The sequence below is a fragment of the Pelobates fuscus genome, chromosome 6 (assembly GCF_036172605.1).
Source record: "Pelobates fuscus isolate aPelFus1 chromosome 6, aPelFus1.pri, whole genome shotgun sequence".
NCBI classification, from domain to species: Eukaryota; Metazoa; Chordata; class Amphibia; order Anura; family Pelobatidae; genus Pelobates; species Pelobates fuscus.
Genome location: NC_086322.1, coordinates 253,814,855 through 253,842,345, shown reverse-complemented (window position 1 = coordinate 253,842,345; position 27,491 = coordinate 253,814,855). Strand labels below are relative to the sequence as shown.

Below are 27,491 nucleotides of genomic sequence, written 5' to 3'. Positions count from 1 at the left end.
GAAACCACACATGTTCTGTATCCACATCATGTAGTTTGGGGTGCAGAAAGGTCTCCAACATTTCAACGTACCAGTCGGAAGTCACAGTTACTGTTGCACCACCTTCCTCAAAAAGGTACGGGCCGATCACACCAAAGTCGGCAACTGCACACCAAACAGTTACGCGAGTAGAGTGGAGCGGTCGTTCGTGAAGTTCACAAGGGTTATGTTCAGTCAGATAGCGAAAATTCCGCTTGTTTATGGCTCCACTGATATGAAAATGAGCTTCATCGCTACTCAGAAGAACATCTACAGAGGAAACCTCTTCAAGAATTTCTGCACTTAGGGCTCTGAGGTTGGCATCGTCTCTCTCATTTAATTCTTGAGCCAACATAATTTTGTATGATGCTTATGAGCAGAACGCCTTGGCGATTGCTGAATGAATGCTCTTACTGCTTCCCCATTTTCTGATGTTCTAATGGTCATAGGTCTGTCAGATGATTTTCTTTTCAGTGTTTATGCAGTTGCACGAAGATTAGAAATCCACAGCAAAATTGAGTTCTCTGCGTCGTTATCACAGAACGGTTGTTCTCGTAATACGCTTGAACAACAAAACCCTGATGTTCACTGATCTAAAACATGATAGGTACTAAAAATGGCAGAGCCTAACCTACCGAATTAAATCTACCCCACATCTCTACCTCCACTACAGCCAACACAGTTCCCCCGTCGAAATATGGGAGATCTTCATGCCACACCCTGTATCATTACAATTTATAAAAGCGAAAACATTTTCCACAGCGATGTATGTACCTGTACAATGACATCAAGACACGTTGGTAAATTCAACAAGACAAGCCTGGAACAGGAGGTTGTGATGAGAATTATAGTTAAACAAGAGCTGTAGGAATAACAGTGTTATTTAGTAAAGTGTGAATTGCTGGGAATTTTAAGTGAATTTAAAATTAATTTTAACCCAAAATAGCTTCAGTGAACTGACCTGTATGTGATTATGTAACTATCAAGAGTTGAATAATAAGGATTACTTATATAGATAAGTTATTTATACATAACAATGGTACATGTATATCTTATCTTATTATTATTTTTATCATTTATAAAGCGACAACATATTCTGAAGTGCTTTTATTTATTTATTTATAAAATATTTTACCAGGAAATACATTGAGATTTCTCTCATTTTCAAGTATGTGCTTTTGAATTGTATCTTTGGGATATAAAATTACAGTATTGACAATCAAAGTTATATATTAATCATCAACGTTTATGTTCACCATTGCTAGAGTGCAGACTATCTTAAAGGGACATTACATTCACCAAAACAACTTTAGCTTAATGGAGCAGTTTTGGTGTATATATCATGACCCTACAATCTCACTGCTCAATTCTATGCCACTTAGGAGTTAAATCACTTTGTTTATGCACACCTCCTTGCATGCAACTTACACAGCCTTCCTAAACACTTGCAATTGCAAATTCTGTTTAATTTAGAATTTTGTATCTCCTGCTCTGTTAAAGGACCACTATAGTGCCAGGAATACAAACTCGTTTTCCTGGCACTATAGTGCCCTGAGGGTGCCCCCACTGAAATTGAAGGAAGGGGTTAAACACTTACCTTTCTCCAGCGCCAGGCTAACTCGGAGGTGGGGACTCTCCTCCCTCTTCGGCTGAATGCGCATGCACGGCCGTGCGTGCATTCAGTCAGTCCATAGGAAAGCATTCTCAGTGCTTTCTTTTGGACGCTGGCGTCTTCTCACTGTGAAAATCACAGTGAGAAGCGCGGAAGCGCCTCTAGCGGCTGTCAACGAGACGCCCACTAGAGGCTGGATTAACCCTAATGTAAACATAGCAGTATCTCTGAAACCACTATGTTTACAGCAGGCAAAGTTAATCCTAGATGGACCTGGCACCTAGACCACTTCATTAAGCTGAAGTGGTCTGGGTGCCTATAGTGGTCCTTTAATATTTTGCAAATTACAGAGTAGGAGATAAAAAACGTTTAAAGTAAGTTACATCTGATGGAAAATGAAACCATTTCAGCCAGGATAGGTATGGCTAGGGCTGCGTAAACAGAAACAAAAGTGATTAAACTCCTAAATGGCAGAAGATTGAGCTGTTAAACTGCTTCATTAAGATAAAGTGGTTTTGGTGACCATGCTGTCAGTTTAACCCTGGCTAGATCCATAATTCCAGTTGAGCTCTTACCAGCCACCCTCATTCTACGGACGGTTCTGTAGGAATCAGAAACTATTGGCGAAAGTGAGTGAACTGGTAATCTGAACAATCAGGGGCCCAAAGACATAATCACTGAATGAGCAAACTACACTAGTATTATCTCATTCTGCCCTCAATGTCAAACATAAATCACATGCAAAAGATAGTAAATCTGATACAATACACAATAAGTGGTTTCTAAGGCAGAGGTCATCCATAAATTGCTGAAGGGAAATGAGCTAAACAAACTGCTATTGTGGTCTTTGCTGTTAACCTTTTGACTGCTTCAGGCTGGAGTTTGCCGATTTGTTAAGTATGCATGCTGAATATGAAAGTTCAGTGACGGGTTGTGATTTTGTAGGCTTTAGAGATCGTGGCTTTGAAATCTGGAATGTATGCATGTATGGACTTATTTTTATACCGGGGGACTTTCTAAAAAATGCTAACTCTAAGACTTTTAAAAAACATGTAATTTTGTATCCACAAACATTCTATTTAACACAAGGTTTCAAACGAGATCTGTAGCTTTTGCACATTGTTTTTAGGTGTGAAATGAAAATACATAATTAAATGCATGCTTATTTTTAATGGGGATATACCTAATAAACAGTGCTTTGTATTTATTTATTTTACATTTGGGAAATGGAGTGTCCTTTTAAGTAAAGCACTCACTGGGCCACATAACTTTCACGTATAAGGCCCCTATGCTCTAGGCATTGTACACTGCCATCGTACACCCCCCCCTTTGAGGGAACTAAGTCGATTTTTCTCAGTGCTACTACCCTAGAAGAATTTTAAAGGGACACTTGACTGCCCAATAATATTAAATAATGAGCTAACAATTTTTTTTCAAAAAAAATAGGAAATAACAGGACAGGTTGTGTGGCAGCCAGAGGTGTGTAACAATTCATAAAATAGTTACCGTAATTCATAAAAGTGACAATTTATATTGAAATCTGTAATAAAATGAAGAAAAAAGAGGACTTAGAGGTCGGAAGTGCCCCTATAATTTTCTTTTTTTTACAACATATGCAAAGTCCCTTGTTGACTTTATACTATTATTTTTTCATGATTTTTCGGTAACTATTGCATTGCTTTTGTATCCCATAATGGATAGGTGATGATGCCGTAGTTTCACCATTCACTTTATTCCGTTCAAAAAGAGGTCCTGAGGGGGGCGGGGCCTGATGTCCAAGCCTGCTGGACGTGTTTCTCCCTAGCTCCTGCTACACAAGCAAATTCAAGCTAAAATTATTGCTAATAAGGCTTATAAGCCCCAAGCTGACTACCTACTGAACCAAGAGCAAGCTGTCTGAACTGGACTGCACACCGGGATGAGCAACACCCGCAATCTAATCTGAGGCCTACCTGAGCAGGCGCTGACCGGGACGAGAGGCGGCCGATCTCCTCGGGCGTTGCCTGCCACATAGTGCCTCACCTCAGGAGCCCCGTTTCCCCCCCCCTTTGGACCGGTGAGGGTTATCCCGGTCCCCACTGGGAATACAGATCTAACATCCGACGAGCACTAACGGAGCTTTAACGCTGCGTGGCAAAGCCAAGATGGCCGCAGCAGTGACAACTCTGCACAGCAGACCGAGCCCTAACGTACAGCAATGGAGGGAATCATTTGATGCCAGGTTCGGGGCACTCTGCCAGGAGTTCTGGCATCACCTCAGCGTGCGACCGCGGCAGAATACTCCTCCGGCTCCAAAATCGAAGCAACTGGGACCCGTCCAAGGCGCACCAGACTCACAAGGACCCTACACCAGGGCTCCCTACCTCCGTGAGCAGCAAACTTCACGCGGCGCTGCCCCGTTAAAGCACCCACATACGCAAAAGCTTAAGCACCAACGGCGGATCCCATCACTCAGAGCCCATGCCTTCCCTGGAGGGAGGAAGATCTCGACTCCCAGGAGCGTCCGAATCTGCAGGCCTACAAAGCAGGCCCATATACAAGCCTGGGATCGGAAGAAGCCCTCACCCAAGCCTGGAGCCGTCGTCTTGAGCCCGCACATCCATACCCATTCACCGATTGGACCGCCAATCAAGACTGCGCAGGGGCTAAGCAACTTTGGCGAACTTTATGTGAACACCCAGAGCCTGCCGGCTAGAGGAGTAGGCTGATCGCGCCTTTCTCACCGTATGTAGGCCCACACTCTGTACTCCATCTGAGTGCAGGTGAAGCCATTTGCCATACCCAACCTTTCAAATGTCATATGTCCCGTTTTATGCCAAACTTGTCTCAATAGGACCCAGTGGAGACAAGCTTTCTAAGTTTCATTAGCTGACCCAGCAGGTTTCACCTATCTTGATCAAATTTATGTTAATCTTAATCTTAATCTTAGTGGTCAAAAGGGAAGTCTAGTAATTACTTGTGTATACTTTATGCTTTTCCACCCCTTCCCTTTACCCTATTACCCTAACTACTCATGTTGTCAGTATACGTAACAAGCAGCCGAGTTCACTATTGAGCCTCTTTCTGCTGACAAATTGTTGATATCGTTACTTACCAGCATGTTCTCTATTATGTAACACATGTCTAAAACACATAAAATGTGCCGTTTTTTCCTCATGCTCCTGTTGTTAAGCCTGAACCAAACTCAGGGACTGCCTTTGGGGCACCCAGAGCCTGTCTGTATTGATCACTATGCACAACAAAAATAAAAAATTAATAAAAAAAAAAAAAAAGAGGTCCTGAATATTCAAGTCACTATATCCCATTTTTTTTTTTTTTTTTTTTGTAAATCATTCTTCAAGGAGAATACACAAAGAATCAATATACATAGATGTAAAGCATAAAAGTAACATGGTTGTGATTTCAATGCTTTGGAAGTATTGTAACTGGCATCATCAGTCTTGATTGCTCCACAAAGTCCATCTACAAGACATCAGTCTCACTGGACGGAGTGAGCATCAAAATGATAAGAAAAAAAAGGGGTATGGAGATGGAACACATGTTTTGAGAATAGAAAAAATATCTTCCTGATGTTTAAACATGAGGAAAAGTCACTATTGATAATCATTGCATCCCTCTTGCATTAATTTAGGATTTGTGAAGTTGTGTACCACAACGTTAACATTTTATAAACCATTTCCTGAATTTTGGAGCCAGTGTTGCAGATCTTAGACAACTAAGTTCAGAAAACACACAACTGGTGAAAAAGGGTTAACACAAGTTTTACTGTCGATCAGGGGTACTCAAAAGGTAAATCCCCTGAAGTTGTAGAACTACAACTCCCATGATGTTTTGTATGCCTTTGGAATGCCTTTAGCATGACAAAGCATCATGAAAGCTGTAGTTTTGCAACATCTGGGGACCAACTTTTGGGCACCCCTTTTCTAGATGATTTCAGATGTTTTATTCAATGTTGCAAATTCCAGAGAAGTGATGGATACATTTTAAGACCTCTTTTAGATATTTGATATATATTTTATTGCTATGATAATATATATATTAAAAACATACATACGGATATATTGGGTCAAGAAGAGAAGATCATAAACTCACCTCAATCTCTATTCCCAAAATGTGTCAATACATGTTTCTATTTTTCTACATGAACATAAAGCATTGCAAAAGGGGAAGTTCAAGCAAGCTTCTGCTTGCCTACCTTGCCGTTTCCCATTAGTCAACACCAGCAATGGTTGATAGGCAGAAGCCATCTTCACACAATGAATGACTATATAATCTCATTTTACAGATGCAAGAAGTTTTGTGGATGATCTTATGGTCTCACAGAGAACCCCATGTTGTAATTTCAGCATGAGAGTACACCTGTGCCAGGAGCTGTGGATACGACCGAAATGGATGAAGGCAGCACCAGGAAGGGAGATCCTTAGGAAAAAGTATATGTCACCTGGAAGGGGTCTTTACAAGAAATTTAAAGACTGCAAAGACTACACAAGTAACAGTGCCCCTTTTATAACTATCATAACCATAAATTGATGTTGGAACTGTTTCGTCAAAAAGGTAACTGGTAAAAAAAAAAACCAAAAAAACAAATGGAAATATAAATTGTTTTGTCCAAACCTCATCCGTTTGTTCATTTGTTTTCAGATGAAATTCGGTTATTATTTCTGTTTCATTATTTTATTCAGACAAATAAAATTTACATCTGGGCCACGGCTGCATCTTGTTGCTGTTTAGTAGATAACTCCCTAAATTGGTACCTGTTATGGTAGTCACCATCACTGGGGATGGAAAACGGACACTTTATAAAGGTCGGACCCTCGATTTATCTTGTGTTTTAGTCACTCTGTGCCCAGTATAGGCACAGGGTGTGCATAATGTTTATTGTTAATTTATTTTGGTACTAAGAAACTGAAAGTGATTTTAATCCACATAGATTGGTCAAAAGGTGAGGTAGGTATGGGGGGGATTTAGTAAGTGGCAGGGAACACAACTCCGCTCTGCTTCTATTTTAAAATATTACAAGGAGGGAAAAACCGAAAATTCGGACGAAAATGTTTTAGTCCGAAAACGAATACTCAAGTCTACTTTTTATTAGTACTTTAATAAAAAAAAGAGTCTGAATACTTAAAAAATCATAAAGGCTAGGTTCCATAGTAACACTTATACCGTGCATTCTCTAAAGTTAAAGGGGCAGTCTGGGCACATTACCACTACAGCCCTTGGTAAGGAGTACCTGTACGGTTTCGTTTTCTAATAGCACTATTGCAGACATTCCTACTTCTACACCAGTAAGAACAATTCCCCCTGTGTTTTCACAAAATTATTTAACTGAGAGCATCAGCTGACATTCTGTGTCAATGAATTTTGATTTTGTAAAATTGATGTAACTTTTGAGGTAGGGGAACTTATGCCCGAGATATATCAGAGAACAAGTAACGAGGGACCCTAGTAAGTATTAATTAAGCATACATATAACATAATCTGCAAGCCTGCAGAGGGAGAAACACACATACTGAAGCAGATATTTGGCAGTACCCTGATTGTTAGAGTTTATGATCTAATGTTACAAATCCAAGTTGTCAAATAGTAAATGTTACAGAATGAATAGTAGATTGATATCGGTTTGACTCTAAATTGCACTGACAAGAGACTAATTAAAAGACCACTAGAGTCATTCAGGCCACTTCATCTCAATGAAGTGGTACTGTCCTTTTAACCCTGCAGTTCTTTAGAAACTACAACGTTTACATTGCGGGATTAAATCCACCTCTAGTGGCTGTCATACTAACAACCACTAGAGGCGCTCCTGTGGCACTTACAGAATACATTTTGTTAATGTGATGAGGAAGCCCACATGTGAAATTAAATTATTTTATGCTCTATTATGGGGAAGCATGGAAACACACCACTCTTGCCGGGCATGCACATCAGGACCCCAGTGCCCACTGCATTGGACTAATGATGGATGAAGCAATGCCTCCTCCATGACATTGGGGGAGGAGGAGAGGTAAGCAGCTCTGAGCAAGCTTTGGCGATGGAAAAAGCCAAGTAAAACCTTTTATTTTAGTATTTTTATTGCACAAACGGGGGACGACAACATACCTACACAATTAGGGACAGGGGCACTAAAGCGTTAGGAATAGAGGTTTGTATTCCTAAAGCTTTGGTACACTATAAGTATGGTTCAGATAAGTAACAAATACATGTGTTTTTTTCAGAATGGACAGAGTAGATCTCTCAATCTGCCTTTTTTTTTTTGTTTAAGATGTACAGAACAACTCTATCAAATGCAATGGGCTAGCATTGCAAGAAAAGGTTATTAAAAGCACAGGAGAAAATGTCATATGCGTGACTAAAGTACTTGTGCAGCAGTCTTTTTATAAATGTTATTTCAGATTTCAGTAGTTTTTAGACATTTGATTCATAGTACAAAGAATTTTGGTTTTATCATTCTGTGTTTCTAGGAAACACAAGAAATACAAAAAATGCTTTAAATAATTCTGAAAGACTTTAAGCTCATCGTAGAACATTGGTTACCTGCTATACACTACACACTTGCACAATCGACAGAATGTAAAAATAAGATGTACCACTATTCAGGCGTACCAATTTTGGATATTTTCTCTTTGGTACATTAGAGTAAAATATGCCATCTAAAAGAAATTTCACTGAATACCTTTACAGCCAGGTAGATCTTTGCAGGCAATCTGTTCTGCTGCTTTCCTGTGTGTTATCGTGGGGTGGTATATAAAGTGTCATGGCTTTTAACAATATTATTATTAATATAGGATTTTAAATCTACCTCTGAGGTGCCTGGGGGCTTCTAATGCTGGAGATTCTATTTCTTTTTACATATTTGTTCTACTATGATTTGAAGCTGTCTGAAACACTGCTAGATTTGTCATTGCACTCACCCCAAATGTTGGCTATTATTAATCACATAATAGTGCCTTGAGGAACTCCAGAATCTGCTTGTTAATTAAGTCGTGTCTCTGCATCTTAATCTCTTGCTTCCCAATGCAAGAAGGTATGGTTATAAAAAAAACAAAACAAAAAAAACATTCAATAAACATATCCCATTTACTATAATATAATAAATAAAATTCAAATATAGGGGGCTCAGCCTCTGTAGAGCAACATTAGTCTTATCCTATCACTACACCCGCTGGATTCAACGCTTTTGCTTTGGTTCTCACGCGTATGTGTTTTATTATTTTCACATATATTGACAATGTAAAGAGGTACTGTCACTTCTCAGTACAACAAAACACTGATTAAACTACAGGGTTTTTTTTTTTTTTTGTTGGAGTATCCCTTGGGGGAAAAAAAATGTTACGGCTGATTTTCAAACACTGTTTTTGGATGAAAAAAAAAATAGTAACTATAAAATAGTAAAAAAAATAGTAACTATAAAATAGTAAAAAAAATAGTAACTATAAAATGGTAAAAAAAATAGTAACTATAAAATGGTAAAAAAAATAGTAACTATAAAATGGTAAAAAAAAAAAAAATAGTAAAAACTCACCTCAGCATGGAGGCAAAGAACACCCGGAAGCCTGATCATTCTCCGATAGCATCACTTCTACTTACTCGGGGGAGTGTCGTGACCTTGGAAGGGAAGAATTGGGTGGCACAGAACAGAGGCCCATGCTGCCATTGGTCAGATTCCATCGGCATACAGTGCGTGCCGATGCCAGATGTCCAATATTCAAATAACTTACATTAGCGAACGATGCCGCCACAAATGGAGTTAAACCTCCAGCAGCACCATCTTGATTGAGGGCATGCTCATTGCGGGGCACTGGTAGTAGGGGCCCACACAATTTCGTCACGTCAAATTGACCCCCGATAACTACACACTAGCACAAGCTGCTACGACACACGTGCAGATATCACTCACACTATCAGATATTTTTTCTACCTAAATTTCCACGATACCTATGATGTACACAAGCTATTGTACTGTTACTGCTTTTGATATGCTTATTGCAGCCCTGCATGGCTATAACGTTGAGAACGCACATGATGTTTGAGGACCTACGAGTCCTATCGCTGTGATCTAACCAACGAATACAGAAAAAACAATAACATTTTATTTACAAAAAAAATTAAAAGCTTCCGGCAGCAAAGGGCTTTAACTATGTATATGCAGAACTTCATAGTGAAACACTGCACATATTGACGCTGAGCACCATAACTACTTCAAATCACAAACTACTTCCTTTGACTCCATATTATGTTATTTAACCAAATGCATATTTGTTTCCTGTTAAAGTGATCCAACTGACGGATTTCGAGATGCCTTTTGTTCCAGAAATTAATCAAGCTTGGGTAAGGATTCACAGCAGGTAGTAAAATCTAGTCTGCTGAGAGTTTACAAACAGAGTAATATATAATACCATGCCGCAACAGATTTGGTTTTGTAATAACAGACAGATGATGTTGCTGCTAATTTATATCTATTATAAAACAAACCACATTATTTCTACAATCCACTAATCACTTGTCGTCGCCCCCCCCCCCCCTCCCACATTCAGGAGGTACCTTTTACAAGAACACAATTCCTTATCTACCATGTAACAATGACAATAATCTTAAAGAAATAAATGTAAATATATTCAAAATGGAAGTAAAATAAAAAATTTCAAAAAGAATGGGACTCAAAACTGGTTTTAAACAAAGTAAAGGAAAAAAAAATGATAATACATATTGTGATGACTCAGGAAATCAGCCCTGAGTAAATGGTAAATGATAACTCACGTACCAAAGACAAATAGAGGAGGTTAATAAGACTCAGTAAAACGAGCCAAGAACGACACTTGGACGGGATTAATGGCTATAGTACAGCTGGGTCAGGAATACCAGAGAGGCATAGAAAAACCAAAGGACAAAGAGAAATACTAGATTCCTCAGCAGTAAGTAACCGCTGCTAAATGTGGCAAAAGAACCACCAACAGCTGGATATATACAAAGCTAGACTGCCCTATTGCTCCTAGGTAAAACACCTTCAAGGGTGTGTTATGCTGCCCCTGGTAAAGTATAGAAAGGAACGTAATAGTCATCAGATGTGCTAATAGATCTGAATCTGCACAGACCTAAGCTACTTGCTGCTTTTAGCACATCTGATGACTATTACGTTCCTTTCTATACTTTACCAGGGGCAGCATAACACACCCTTGAAGGTGTTTTACCTAGGAGCAATAGGGCAGTCTAGCTTTGTATATATCCAGCTGGTGGTGGTTCTTTTGCCACATTTAGCAGCGGTTACTTACTGTACTGCGAGATCTGAAAAATAAAATGTAAAACTACACTTCTCTCTCCAAGAAATGTCAACTGTCTCAAATATGTTGCCCTTTTTTTTTTGCTATTGAGCATAGTGGAAGAGAATACTGTACTTTGAAACGATGTTTCGTTCACTTTTTCATTTGTATTGTTTGCCCTGGCTGTGCATAAACTGAAGTAGATTGTGATGCCACTTGCTAACTCTTTAATATAGATGTTAAAAGAAATCAAATCAGTACATTAAGATTTTAAAAGAAGTGAGATCATTATATTACAAAAAATATATGTATGATTTTCAATATTTTATTCAATGGTGTAATTTCACAGACAATTCCAATTTAAGAAATATCTGAAATATGAAGAGAAATAGCAACCTCCTATTCAAAATGTATGGTCATGTTAATGGCTGTAGATCAGTGGATCCCAACCCAGTCCTCAAGTACCCCCTACCAGTCCAGCATTTAGGGATTGCCCAGTTGTGTCTAAAGCAGTGGTTCTCAAACCAGTCCTAAAGACCCACCAACAGCCCAGGTTTTGTTAGTATCTCCATTGGAATAAAACAGGGAAATACATAAATCCTGGACTGTTGGTGGGCCATGAGGACTGGTTTGAGAACCACTGGTCTAAAGTGGTTTTTTTTTTTTGTTTTTTTTTAAACACCTTAGACACAACAGGGTAATCCCTAAATCCTGGACTCTTAGGAGGTACTTGATGACTGGGTTGGGAACCCCTGCTAGATGATCCTCCACTTTCACCATTACTAACTCAATAAAAAAAGGCAATCACAAGCGTGCCAAAAGGGAGTAACCATTTTTTGAAAAGGAACACCTCAAATGACTTGAAACACATTTCTCACACATATAACCTAAAATATAGTGTTAGGACATGAGCAGAATGAATACTACAAACTCCCCACAGATTGACGTGTACAAGCAACATTAACTCACAATTACCCGTTAATCAATTACCATAATTAAAGGACAAATGAGCACTGTAACTAGAAATGTAACATAGCACAATCCATAATGTAAGAGATACACACACGCATGATACCTGAAACGTCTATTTGAATACCTTGATTAATACAAGCAGTGCTTTGTTCCTTATGGGACATAATGGGTTAATTACACAACAAACATCTATGCACTTGGCACTGTACAAAAAAAATATTTCAGCACCACTGGCAACGTATGCAATGTAGGAATTAGAAATCCCTTCTCATAAGAAATTACTTGCCTCTATTGATTTTTTTTTCTGATTACAAGTGAAGCTGTGGCGATACTTACCTTATCCGGGGGTCGGCCGTGTACCTGACACTGGCTAGTTCTTGTTTTCGCTGTCTCTTCGTTACCCTGACCTTAGCTTGTATCTGACTACGCTTTATCTCTGTCTGACATTTAGTCCGGCCAATCTAAGGCCCGGTAAATCGTTATTTCCTTGTCTTGTCCCTTACTATCCTAAACTCTGCATGTTGAAGCTTGCTAATATAAAGAAACAAAATATATACACGTATTCCATGATATTCCATTAATTTACTGTAATATATAAACTGGAGGGTCATATTATTCTGATTCTTTATAATCTTTGTTTTTTAACTTTTTTTTTTTTAACATATACCCAAATTGTGACATTCCATTAGCTTAGAGACCTATTTTTCACTGTACAATCATCTTGGGATCTATTCTTTAATTTGAATTTAAGAAATACTTTAATTAGTTCTAGAAAAGCACTTTCAGTAGAGTATTTCCATTGTTAAAGGGGGTCTCCATTGCACAAGTAAAAGTAGCAATACAAAAATTAATATGTTACCTGAGGTCTGGATGAATATGCTATGTCTGTTCCAACCCATGGGGAAGACCCCATTTTGGATTCCAACCCGCCTTTTTAGATTGTTGCAGAGCTCATCCCCATTGCCATGTGTTTATCCTATAGCTCACAACATATCAGATCCCAAATGGTCTCTCCCTACTAAAGATAGATGTTTGACATTTTTATTTTCCATTATGAAATAAATTGGTATTTTTTCTCTTTGGACTGGATTCTCCCATTATTTGACATCTGAGATCATGATAGGGCAGAAGGATGACCATAATATATCTTAATTATAAATAACCATTTTCAATTTGTGCTACTTTATTAAACACTCCTTGTCCCTCGACCAGCTGCTCGATATTTCCTAAGAATTTATCTTCATTCTACTGTCACAAAATCTGTATCAACTGTCACATGCTAAAAACTACAACGAGAATAATTTTGTTCACATGCTTTCTAGTTAACAATTTGAAATTATTAGCGTGTTTAATGTTTTTTGTTATCTAGAAACATGAGTAGGAAAATTTCTTAATAACGTGACAATTTAGAGTCCCCTGAGCCCTGCAGTGTGCCAGCAGCTGGGATATGATATCATTCCGGCATCAGCATCACTACAGGGCGCAGGAACTGTGCAGTACTAGGGTACTGTGCACAGTACGCCTAGTGGCAACCACTGGCCACCAAGAAGAGAAAGGTAGGGAGGCTTGGCTGACCTTTAAGTAAATAAAACCTGTGTGTGTATGAATGTGTCTATAAATGTGTGTGTATGAATGTATTAATGTGTATTAATGTGTCTGTGATTATGTATGTGTGTATGTCTGATTATGTGTTTGTGTGTAGGTCTGTGATTGTGTGTGTGTGTAGGTCTGTGGTTATATGTGTGTGTAGGTCTGTGATTATGTGTGTGTAGGTCTGTGATTGTGTGTTTGTGATTATGTCTGTGTGTGTCTGTGGTTACGTGTATATGTGTTTGCATGAAAATGTTTAGTAGATAGCTCACTAATTTGGCATCCTTGCCTATAGCAGTCCAACATAAGGATAGCAAATATCAAAGTTATGTTCTAAACAAATGAAAGATCAAAATTAGGAAAAAAGCTGTTTCGTATACAACTCTCTAAATTGGTTCCCTTATATGGGTTTACCATATTTAAAGATTAGGGAGCTGTTTAGCAGAAAGCTCTCTTATTTGGTGTCCTTAAATAATCCCACATAAAGATAGCAAATAAGGGAGTTACTTAACAAACAGTTGACATATCAAAATTGAGAGTTGTCAGCCCAGAACAAGAAGTCTGTTCAAATTTAGTGTCTGGCACAATGGAGAAGCCACTCGATTGACATCTTTGTTTGTGGGCCCGCTCAGGACCCGCGATGCTTTAACGGCGCAACCAGGTCCCCTGGTCTGTGTGAAGCTGCAGTGCTGGGAGGAAGTGAATACAAGTCACTTTCTCCCAGTGTACCAAGGAGCCGCGCAGGAGAGAGGAAAGGACAATAGAGAGGAGGGAGACTGAGAACCTGGACCAGACTTCCATCAAGCTTAGCCAGTTCCCACTGTACTACTACAGGGAAGCCACCCTCCTGTGCCAAAAAGGTATGGGAGCAGGGGGTTGTCTAAAAATATGTAATGTGATCTTTGTGTTTATGTGTGTTATCTGTGTGTGCATGTGTTATCTCTGTGACACCAGACAGCCAAAGACAGCATGTTACCCCTCCTTCTTGAAAATTATTAGTGCCCATCCCCCGTTTTGACTGTAGTATCTTATGTGCACCCCCCTTTATACTGTTCCTAGAGACACCTCTGATAATAAGCATTTATGATGTCCCTGGAGATGTTTACACGTGACTGCAGGGCAAAATTTACGCAGACATGCTTGTTGTCATTGTTGGCAATTCTCTGCAATTGTAGGACCATCAACACAAAAACCTATGAGTATTGTAAAAAAACAAGGCCATTTGTTTGAGTTTGACCCCCAGGCCACAACTTGCAAGCACTCCCCTACTACCCAATTCCACATCAAGAAAATTCTTGAAACTCCACCAGGTAAGCATTTTCTATGGCAATCACCTATAATACATTAGACAAGTGTCTTTGGCACTGACATATCGTTTTTACATTTATATATCCCTCTAATATTCTTTAGAAAATAAATACATAAAAAGCAACTTACCTGCTTTTTGAACCTGAATAATTTTGCTGTAAACGGCATCAGAAGTCTCTATTAGAGTCCGACTTGCTTGTATAAACTGAAATATACAGAACATATTAATACAATACTTAAATGGGTAGATAGACAGAGATAGGTATATCATTTAAAAAGTACCAACATATTATGCAGCTCTGTACACCCTAATACATATAACAGTGGTAGTTCTGGGAGTTGTATGTTGATGGATGAATGAGTCACATTTTTAAATTACTGTTAAATATACTAGTTCTGATAAATTATTCACTGGTATGACTTGCCTTTTACGATCAAATTTGGTACACATTCGTCAGAATGGAAATGAATTATAGGCTGAAATAGTGGAAAATATGGGTATGATCCATGATATAGAATTAGATATTTTTAGAGAAGATACAGTTGGATTGTATAAAACTTGATTATGAAATTGAAACTCTGTGTTGGTGGGGGGTGTACTGTGTTCAGGAGAGTGTAGAGCGTAGGATTGGGAAGAACTTTACAACTTTTACTTTAATAATTGTTTAAAAAAGAATATTCCCCTTTCCCTGATCTTACCTTTCAGGGAGGGGTTGGCACAATCAGATCCATGGTGGTTGAGAAGGCTGTGTGTATAAAAATGACAACTGGATGTCCCTACTATACAATGCATAGGCAGCTCTGTCCATTTACAATGCAGAACATGGCATTAAGGGGTGGTTCACAAAGAGTAAATGTCAAGATTACTTTCAACAAATGTGAAGTCGGAGTATTAAACGTTTATTCAGAACTAACTTAAGAAAAGATTCTGCCAGTGATGTCTCTAAACCTTACACCCCTGGGAGCAAGACACAAAACACATTGAAAGTGTCTTCAAGCTGGTTTACACATGCTTGGTTTATTTTCACAAAAGTTTGCTTTCCTGAACAGATTTCCACTATAAAGGCATCTTGTATATACACTGAACAAAATTATAAACGCAACACTTTTGCTTTTTCCCCCATTTTTCATGAGCTGAACTCAAAGATCTAAGAGTTTTTCTATGTACACAAAAGGCCTATTTCTCTCAAATATTATTCACAATTCTGTCTAAATCTGTGTTAGTGAGCACTTCTCCTTTGCTGAGATAATCCATCCACCTCACAGGTGTGGCATATAAGATGCTGATTAGACAGCGTGTTCCAGGTCCTGCAAAGGTGTGCCTTAGGCTGGCCTCAATAAAAGGCCACTCTAAAATGTGCAGTTTTTCTGTATTGGGAGGTCCGGGGCGGTCCAAAAACCAGTCAGTATCTGGTGTGACCACCATTTGCCTCACGCAGTGCAACACATTTCCTTTGCATAGAGTTGATCCTGTCCTAATTTGCATAGAGTTGATCCTGTCCTGTCCTGATCCTGTTTTACACCCCACCTCCTATAGAATGTAAGCTCGATTGAGCAGGGTCCTCTTCAACCTATTGTTCCTGTAAGTTTATTTGTAATTGTCCTATTTATAGTTAGATCCCCTCTCATAATATTGTAAAGCGCTACGGAATCTGTTGGCGCTATATAAATGGCAATAATAATAATAATAATAATAATAATAATAATAATCAGGTTGTTGATTATGGCCTGTGGAATGTTGGTCCACTCCTGTTCAATTGCTGTGCAGGACCTGGAACACGCTGTCGTATACGCCAATCCAGAGCATCCCAAACATGCTCAATGGGTGACATGTCCGGTGAATATGCTGGCCATGGAATAACTGGGATGTTTTCAGATTCCAGGAATTGTGTACAGATCCTTGCAACATGGGGCCATGCATTATCATGCTGCAACATGAGGTGATAGTCGTGGATGAATGGCACAACAATGGGCCTCAGGATCTCGTCACGGTATCTCTGTGCATTCAAAATACCAACAATAAAATGCACCTGTGTTCGTTGTCCATAACATCCATCTGCCCATACCATAACCCCACCATCGCCCACTCGATCCACGACACTGACACCAGCAAACTGCTCACCCACACGACGCCATACACGCTGTCTGCCATCTGCCCTGTACAGTGAAAACCGGGATTCATCCATGAAGAGAACACCTCTCCAAAGTGCCAGACGCCATTGAATGTGAGCATTTGCCCACTCAAGTCGGTTACGACGATGAACTGCAGTCAGCCCGATAATGATGACGAGATGGTTTCTGACAGTTTGTGCAGAAATTCTTTGGTTATGCAAACCGATTGTTGCAGCAGCTGTCTGGGTGGCTGGTCTCAGATGATCTTGGAGGTGAAGATGCTGGATGTGGAGGTCCTGGGCTGGTGTGGTTACACGTGGTCTGCGGTTGTGAGGCCGGTTGGATGTACTGTCAAATTCTCTGAAACACCTTTGGAGACCGCTTATGGTAGAGAAATGAACATTCAATTCACGTGCAACAGCTCTGGTGGACATTCCTGCAGTCAGCATGCCAATTGCACGTTCCCTCAAAACTTGCGACATCTGTGGCATTGTGCTGTGTGATTGCACAATATACTGCACATTTTAGAGTGGCCTTTTATTGTGGCCAGCCTAAGGCATACCTGTGCAATAATCATGCTGTCTAATCAGCACCTTGATATGCCACATCTGTGAGGTGGATGGATTATCTCGGCAAAGGAGAAGTGCTCACTAACACAGATTTAGACAGATTTGAGAGAAATGGGCCTTTTGTGTACATAGAAAAAGTCTTAGATCTTTGAGTTCAGCTCATGAAAAATGGGGGCAAAAAGTGTTGCGTTTATAATTTCGTCAGTGTATATATGTGTTGGAAAACTGTGAATTCAAAGAATTCTTTGACTTGCATGGTTAACACAGCCATAGATTCTCACTCCTGCCTTTGTTTATCAGAAGCCTCCCCTTCCATGATATCTTGATTGCTAAAAGAAGTGTGAGATCCCTGTCTAGGCATGCTTCCAGTTATGTAAAATGTTCAAGGTCTCTCCCAGTATGCATAACTCAATGAATGTTATTCACATTCCAACACAGATAACTATTAACAGCACCCTCTTTGTATATCTTCCAGCAAAAGAAAATAATTTCAATGGCAGAAATAAACACACTTTAACGGCTTAAAACATGTTTACATTTTTATAATTTTGTTTCAAAATGCTGTGTTGTTGTATCGTTGTAAATAAAAAAAAATTGCTCAATAAAAATTATTTATATGTAATTATATTTCCATAATCTGCCCATAGCTACTATATTTCTAAAAGACAGAGTATTTTATTTCTTGGACATTCTATTGCCACAGTCAATCAAGTCTCTACCCATCCAGCACACAGATATACTGGATACATAAGATATATGGATGGGTAGGGACTTATGGGCCACACTGTAGATCCTTGGCAGTTGAAAGACTGCAATTACCATGAAGCACTAATGAAGGCAGTGGTAAAGCATACTCATTTCTTGTAGCAAATTGCTTGCGTGCACATGGAGTACACCAACAGGATTATTCAATAAAGTGGGAAATGTCAAAATTCAGGCAAAAGTAATTGAACTGGAAACATAGCTGACTGGCTTTTTTTCAGTCTGATTATTTTGGCCTTAAAGGGACTCTATAGTCACCAGAACAACTATAGCTTATTGTACTTGTTCTTGTGAGTATAAGCATTTCCTACAGGTTTTTTTTCAGTAAACCCTGTCTTTTCAGAGAAAAGGCAGGGTTTACATTACAGCCTAGGCATATGTTTACTGGCTAATTCTCAGATGGCTACTAGAGGTGCTTCCTGGGGCAGACTTAAAGGAACACTATAGTCACCTAAATTACTTTAGCTAAATAAAGCAGTTTTAGTGTATAGATCATTTCCGTCATGTGTCCTTAAGGGGTTAAGGGCAGAGGATTGAGCAGTGAGGCTGCAGGGGCATGTTCTATACACCAAAACTGCTTCATTAAGCTAAAGTTGTTCAGGTGACTATAGTGTCCCTTTAAATAAAAAGTAAGATTTGGCTATGCTTAGGGGGGCAAGGGAGGCCAGGGGGTAGATGGTATTTTTAATACTATAGGGTTAGGAATACATGTTTGTGTTCCTGACCCTATAGTGTACCTTTAAGTTTGAAATTCACTTTTAATACCATCCCGTTCTCATTTTAGTGAATAACCATAACAATATTTCACCCATTTAGATGAATTGAAGAAGCACCAATTATATTTGTGGCATCACTTGTTCACTCCACAACATCTCAATACCCTACCTCACATGTAGATACAGATGGGACAACTTCCTCTGCTCTTCTTTTTTATTGCAGGGAATATTAGGTGGACAAAAGTGATTAAAGGGACACTATAGTCACCAGACAAAAAAAAGGCTTAATGTAGTTTTCTGGCAATTTAGTTAGTAAAAGTAAAAGTATAAAATACTTGTATTATAGTTTTTTTTATATCCTAGAATATGATATTTGCCACCATACATTATGTCTTCTCCTTCTAATTTAGTTTCCATTGACAAAGGAAAAGCTTTATAATGTAACAAAGTTAAATTGAAGGAACACGCCAATCACCATAATCACTACAGCTCAACACAGTAGTTGGGCTGCAATGACTGCCCTGGCACACTGCCAGAGACATTTCTTTAATCATTTTAGAATGGTTTGAAAACTAACTTGGGTTCTGCCTGCAGCCACAACCCTGGTTAGCGCCACTGAGATAAGCAGAGTCGTGCTCAACGGCATAACGGCAGATTGGTCAAGCTCAGGCCAGCGATAGTATCCAGCTTTATTTACAGGACGAGATCAAATGTGGAGTACTATCAAACTGTTAAGGAGGGTTTTCCAGGCTCTACTGCAGTGGTTATAGTACTTGGAGTGTTCCTTTAATATCAACACTGCATGCATGTCCAAGCAATGTACATATATAGCCTTACCGCTTCATAAGAAGTCAGAACCTTCTTCAATAGTTCAGGTACTGAACCCTGGGCTTCCAGAGCTGGGTACTGAGAGCCAAGGTTGAGAGTCACAGTTAGTGGGCTATCACTGTTCTGCAGCCAGGCTGACAATGTAAGAATACATTGCTTCATGTTTGCTGCTGGAGTCAGGCCACAGAGCTCCTTAAAAGAGACCAGAGCATTCTGCAATATAGAGAATACAGTAAAAAAAAATGCAGTAAAATAACATTTTGCAAACATTGACAAACCATAACTGTATTTTACATAGTTGCCCCAGATGTTAATGAAGTTAAAGGTATTTTGCCACACATTACACAGTTACATAGTTACATAGCTGAAAAGAGACTTGCGTCCATCAAGTTCAGCCTTCCTCACATTTGTTTTTTGCTGTTGATGTTTTGCAAAAAGCTAGGAAAGAAATTCCTTCTTGACCCCAGAATGGCAGTCAGATTTATCCTTGAATCAAGCAGTTATTACCCTACATTGAAAGATTATATCCTTGAATATTCTGTCTTTGCAAGTATGCGTCTAGTTGCTGTTTGAACATCTGTATGGACTCTGATAAAACCACCACTTCTTCAGGTCTATTAAGTCTATTGTAAAACTTCTTTAGGACTGCAACATTCCTATACAAATTTCTTCCCCACTCTATTAGACTCTTACCAATCTTCATTACTTAAAAAAAAAAAAAAAATCACTAAAAATACATATAAATTAAACTGTTAACATTCTCATATCCCTCTCCCTCCCCTTACCTCACTGACACGATTCATTTTATCTCCTCCAACTGTTTCCATTGGTCTTAATTTAATATTTTTGGATAAAATGTAAAAATGAGTTTTTCAAAATAGTAAAATATAAAAAAAAAGAAATAATTTTGAAAAGGTATAAAAAAAATTAGATAATTTGAATAGTTTATAAAAAAAAAAGGCCTTTTGTGACATAATTAGAACGGTTTCCAAGTGGGGTTTTCACCTTTGTTTGGATCAACAAAAGATATGCACGCGTTAACTTGAAGGTAGCACTTGATGGAGTTTTTAAACCTGAATTACTATGTAATTGTGTCACCTTGATAATGAAATGAAGAAGGCATTGAAAGAACTCTAAACCCTACAGGTTGACTCACTGGTTGATGGGAAAAATGACAAAAATTAGTTACTCAAGAAGTCGGAAAAAAAAAACAAATAAAAAAAATAAATAAAAAAAAAAAAAAAAAAAATTACTTGCATGGATAACTATGTTGTATTGTTTCAAGCAGAATTGTAAAGCCTGAATGACACCGGGAGAGAACACCGTGGATGTGATTATTTAATGCTGCAAATAGCATGAAAGGGTTTTTAAAAATGGAGTGATCAAAGGAACACTCCAAACCCCTAAAGCACTTTAGCTTGCTGAAGAGTGTGTCCTCTTTATTTTATTTTTATTTTACAAAAAGTGAAGTTTTTAATAGAAAGTGGCACTTTTATAAATTAACCTTGTTAACAACTCCAGCAGTCAATCAGACAACCGGTCCTGTTACTTCCTGGTTTGTTTAGCTCAGTGGAGCTAAACTAAAGAGGCAGACACATGCCCAGGGCTCTTGCCTTCAAAAACTTCTCATTGCGCTGCATTTGGAAGTCTGTAATTGGACAGTCACAGAAAGTCTGGGTGGGGGAAGAAGGGGAGGACTTGCAAAGACAAGACATCTGCAGCTTTTTCAAGTTGTTTTTAAACATAGCCCCAATGAAAAAAAACATACCTACAGAGCCAAGTCTCTCTGACCACCCCTTATTATGACCCCTCCTACCACGCTTATTATTATAAAGGGTGGATAAAAGGAGAGTTATCAATTCACAAAGCGGCTGAAACCTTTGAGCCAATTCTGATCCTCCCACTGATTACGATGTCCAGCCGCAACGCATACAGCTATTATAGATTCTGTCAATGAAAATCTTGTACCATTGGTACCTGGCCCCTTTCGAGATGACATAGAATTAATACAAATTTTTTAGATAGATGTTGGAGGAGCTGTGGAGATCTCGCAATACTGTCTCAAATACGGTGGCACTGTGGAAAACTTCAAACTTTTTGGAAGGGAACTAATTTGCTAATTAAAAAGATTGCATTTTCATCAGTATTAGGATTTTTTAAGAAATCTCCATAACAACTAATAAAATTGATAAAGTCATGATTGACCATATCCTTATAGTGGCAACTTTAATCATACCGTCTTACTGTAAATCACTGACCATCCCGTTTTTTGAAGGAAGTACAGCTTTTAGTACTTGGTAATAAAATGTGTTAACTGGCATGGAGGCAACCTTCCCTACAAACTGCTCTATTAAGGTTTCACTGGGACAATTGGGAAATTGATATAAAGGGGGAAAAAAACACTGTCTATAATTAATTTCACACACCCTGTAATATTTTGGCAACTGATATATTTTTATTTTATCATGCTCTGTGTCTTGTGTCATTTATGTAAACATTTGATATTTTACCCTTCTGTACTTATGGATGGAAACCCCTTTAATATCGACCCCTTCTTTTGCCCCATATTTAAAATTGTTTTAAAATTATGATAAAAAAAAAAAACTTGTTAAATAAAAATCAATTTACAAATAAATTCTGCCATTGAAGTTCCACTTATGTGTGCGTGCACCCACATATTGTACAGCTAGGACACAGCTTTTCTCTGTGAAGGTAGTCGGTTAATAGGTGGGTTAATTTTTGAAAATTGTTCTGAGCAACGAGAGACAGAGATGCTTTTTGCACCATAATCTGTGCTATGGTGCTTGGAGTGTCTAAAAGGAAGCAATTATAAAAATTTTTATGATTCTCCAACTGGCCACAATTTATTGCATGAAAAATGAAGTACAAAATATAGGAAAAAAAACACTAGACCTTGCCCTAGAAGCTCTTAGTTTCCCTTTCCCTGCTGCTAATGACTTTAGTACACAGCTAAGATGACTTAAAACCATACAACGTGGCACTTTGGGAGTCATTTAGAAATATTTTACATTATGTTCTTTTTATAAAAGGGCAGTCGAGTCCAGTGACCCTGATATAAATGGATGGAAGCCTCGCAAATTTATATTTCCATTACCATTCCAAATAAATAAATAAATAAATAAATAAATAAATAAATAAAAAAATAAAATGCTATGGAGAAATACACTGAGATCTTTGTTCCTCATAAATGAACCACCGCCCAATAAATTAATTAATTTAGGTCTAGGAGAGTATAGTAGCCTTTTCAGGCTTGTCTAGTGCAAGTTGTAATTGTGCACATGGAACCTCACAAAAGATTAGAAAGCTAGAAAATCTTTAGATAAAAAAAAATCTAAACACGCTTGCCCTGTTTATGTGCTAGAGAAAGTCATTGAAAGGAAGAATGATGGATGAATGGATGGCAGTGGGTAGCTGGCAACTCTTGGCCCGGGGACAAGCAAAAAAAAAAAAATTGCCCTTTTTTGGATTTCACAGATGGAGGCTGCTGGAGTTGCAGGGCATGACATGATATATCCCTGCAATTTCCATAAGCATAAACTGTGAACCATGATAGAGCACTCATGGAGATCTGTCTAGGAGATATGGACTATGTTTCCTGTGCCACAACCGCCAATAATAACAATTGTTAGTGTGTATTATGAATGACCTGCGCACTGTCGCATCTTATTTGCAATCACTGGTAAACAACTCCAGAGACATCATACATACTCATCAAAGTCTGGCAGCCTGACCTGGAGAACATTGACATCACAGGCCACCAACTCATTCATAAACCTATACAAGGCAGTGTGACTAAAAATGTGAGTGACAACTTCAACAAACATCTGGGCTTGTGTTTTTAACAAGTTAATTACCAACTAGACATTGGGACCCTAAGGATTAATCTTGCCTGTCACTTGAACGGTTAACTCTGTGAAGCACAAACCAATGCGGGCAACAAAGGGTACTATTAAAAATGGGAACTGTACAGTTTAGAAAGGAACACTGTATTTGTTTTGGCAGGCTTTAAAGCTTTAATTGTTTTCTGCTTGAAAATACCGTTCTCCATTTCATGCTTCTCTGACAGGGTACTTTGGTCTGTGAGTGCACCTTTTCCCCCACAGTCTCTTGTCACATAGCAGTAGATGTCCCAGAGCTCCCAGAGCTTTACGAAGGCTCTGAACTACGCAGAACTACGAACTACCCAGTCACAACACACCAAATTTGCAAATGTTCTAGAGTGTGTTGCTCTGATCCCTGGTGACTGAAATGTTGCTCTGATCCCCGGTGACTGAAATGTTGGTTCTTTACACCATAGGTAGCTAACAATATACTCTATCCAGTGGTGTCCTTAGATTGAGGGAGGTCCTCTCCTCTACCGAGAGCGCTCTTCTTTTGTTGTTGCCCGCCTAGTATACACATAAGGCCTTGCTCACTTCCCCCTTAGACATTTGCTAAGCTTAGCCCAGACATAGTGGCAGTAGGGGGTGCATATGTGCTCAGCACTCTGATTAGTTCCCACTGTGTCACTGCAGTCTCCCACAAGGTCCTCACATGCCTGTTGTTCATTATTAAACGAGTGTTGTTTTGTCCCTTCACTTAAATTTTGTCTAGTGTTTGAGTACAAGGTGGGATAAGCTATTCATCACTTTATGCAATCTAGTTGCTGGTTGGGCAATATCACGAAAGAAGCTCAGACGGCTAGACGAGTAGCCATAAGATACCAGGTTAGTGCGGTCGCTCCTGGGGGTCACTGGTGGTATGAAGAAGGGAGAGAGGCAGTTTGGACTCTGGTTAATGTATTCCTCCTAGACACATCTATTTTATTCACTGAACTGTTAGGTGAATAGACTTTTTACTAGTTGACAGCATGTAACAGACTTAGAGGTTTTTTTCACTACCTTGCAAGGTACATTTTGGCCTTAATTTGTGGTTGTCAAATCGGAATCAAAGCAGCATTAATCATAAGGTGACCTTAGGCAGCCGCCTAGTGCCCAGGGATTAGATAGAATCCCCAGAACCATGAATTTCCTTGGCCCCATTCACCATCCATATGTGAAGAATGAAGGCTGATAACCTTCCTAGAGTCATTTGGGACCTTAATACGTCTCTGAGCACATTAGGTTTCCAAAGCTTTGCCCTTCTAGAAATAATGGCCAATACTGACTTATCATACCTGTTGAGTAAGAAGAACTGTACATCCTTCACTAGTGTTCAAAAAACTGGATTGTGTTTAGTTAAGTTTCTATATCTTCATTTTTGCCAGAGAAACTGTTTGTTTGTCCATACAGATAAAGTTCTATTTGGGCTTGGCATTGCCAAGACAATCTAATATAAATAAAACCAAACAATATAAACTTCCTCCCCTTCCTACAGAGAAATGTGATTGACATGTGTGTCAATACAGCCAATCAGAGAGAGTAAACCCACCAGCCAATTATCACCCTCTAGAACAGACATTCCCAAACCATTTCCTTTGTCATTCCACATTTATGAACTCAGTTTTTATCCATACTGACATCAGAATTCTGTTCTGTATCAATATGGGTAAAAACTGAACTAATACACATGCATGAAGACTGACTCTTCTAGAAGGGTGTCTTCATGCATGCGTACTAGAATATGTTGGGCCTAAATTTCAAACAAACAATGAAGATTAATTTGCTAGCAATTTCAGATGAAAATCTGATAATTTTTTGCTCCATGTACAAATTTTATTGCATCATAAGGTCGATTCCATTTTTAAATTGGCGGATTTCCCGGACCCAAAATTAAAATAACAAGGCTTGTTTGGCTACCCTTAGATAAAATTGTAACACGAAGTATATTAAAAATAGACTACAATAGCAGGCTTGCTACCTTGGCATTCTCTTCTATTTCAACCTCTCCTTCACCCCTGACATCGAATCAAAGGACAAATCATGTTCCATCTCAAAAACATAGCTCATGTCTGCCCATACCTATAACCGGATGCAGCAAAGGAGCTTGTCCTCTATGATCTTCTGCATTTACTACTGCAAGCTGCTTCCGACTGGTCTTACAGTCTACAATGAGTGCTGTAGCAAGGCTCATCATCCTGCCCTCCCACACCTTCCCCCTCTGTCAGTCCTTACATTGGGTTCCCATATGGTATGGGAATTCTGGTCCTTGGTTACAGATCTCTTCATAATACTGCTCCTGTCTACCTATTCTCACTAATACACAAGCATATCCCATCCAGGCCCCTACTTTTTTTCTGTAGACCTGCATCTATCTTCTGCTCATATGTGCATGTCTGATGCGCATATGAGCCACACGACTTCTCTATGGCTGTACCATTCATATGGGGAAAAAAAATCACTGAAAACGCATATCAATTATACATCTTTCCCTCCCTACACCTCACTAAGCCTTCATTGTAAACTATTCTACCAACCAGGGCTGGACTGGGAGAAGAATTCGGCCCGGGCATTTTTTTAGCACAGCGGCCCACTAAGAAGGGGGCGGGGCAGAGAGGGTGTGTTTCGTCATCACCAATGACAAACACGCCCCCTCTCAAAGTGAGCGTTGGGTCAATCCTCTTCCAGGGCAGAAATCTGCTAAAGAGCTCTAGCATGAGAAAAAAAAACAACCTGTATTTGTTCTGCACAGTGCAAGCAAATTTAATAACATGCTTGCACTGTGTTTCCTTGCAACTTGTCTCTGGTGTCTCTATAAATGGATACTAGGAGATAAAAGGGCCAAGAAAGAGTATTGTGCATGTGTTTGGAGCCTGCTTGTGGGATTGTGTGTGTGTAGAGTGAGCTGATTGTGGTGTGGTATTGTGTAATAAGGTCAGTTTTAGTCGTGTTGTGTTGTGGTATGGTGTAATGTAATGCATATGTGGCTAGGGGCTGTAGAGAATGTGTGTATAGGGGATGTAGCAAGTGTGTGCATACAGGCTATAGTGTGTGTGTGTGTGTGTATATAGGTGATGTAGTGGTTGTAGAGCGTGTGTGTTTAGGGGTGTAGCATGTGTTTGTTTACAAGGAATCTAGTGTGTGTATAAGGGATCCAGAGTGTGTATGTTAGGAATGTAGTGCGTGTGTAGGTGTTGCAGTGTGTGTGTGTGTGTGTGTATATATACAGGAGTCTAGTGTGTGTTTGAAGGACCCAGAATGTGTAGGAGATCTATGTGTGTGAGGGGTTCAGTGTGTGAGAGGGGTGCTGTAGTGTGTATATTGTATATATATATATATATATATATATAGATATATATATATATATATATATATATATATATATATATATAATATAAATATGTTTGGAAGTATTGTGTGTGTGTGTGTGTTTGGTGCAGTGTGTTGGGGTTCTGTGTGTATGTGTGAGGGGTGCAGTGAGTGTCTGTGAGGGGTGTAGTGTGTATGTGAAGGGTGCAGTATGTGTGTGTGATGGAAGCTGTGTTTGAGGGGGGCTGTGTTGCTGTGTTTGAGGGGTGCTGTGTGTGATGTGTGTGAGAATGCTGTGTATGTGTGTGAGGGTGCTGTGTATGTGTCTGTGTGTGGGGGTGCTGTGTGTGATGTGTTTAAGGGTGCTGTGTGTGTGATTTGTGTGTGAGGGTGCTGTGTTTAAGGGTGCTGTGTGTGTGATTTGTGTGTGAGGGTGCTGTCTGTGATTTGTGAGGGTGCTGTGTTTGTGATTTGTGTGTGAGGGTGTTGTGTTTAAGGTTGCTGTGTGTGTGATTTGTGTGTGAGGGTGCTGTGTGATTTGTGGGGGTGCTGTGTGTGAT

At 39.1% G+C, this 27,491-nt stretch overlaps 1 protein-coding gene across 2 annotated transcripts in view; it reads right to left on the bottom strand.

Moving 5' to 3' along the window:
* LOC134614796 (inactive phospholipase C-like protein 2) overlaps positions 1-27,491 on the bottom strand; it is a 152,884-nt gene that overhangs the window by 32,266 nt on the left and 93,127 nt on the right. For both annotated transcript variants that reach the window (XM_063458952.1, XM_063458953.1), the window contains exons 3-4: positions 19,754-19,957; positions 14,887-14,962 (exon numbers count right to left, since the gene is read on the bottom strand). In XM_063458952.1, the coding sequence (XP_063315022.1) occupies positions 14,887-14,962; positions 19,754-19,957 (280 nt within the window). The remainder of the gene's footprint in view (positions 1-14,886; positions 14,963-19,753; positions 19,958-27,491) is intronic.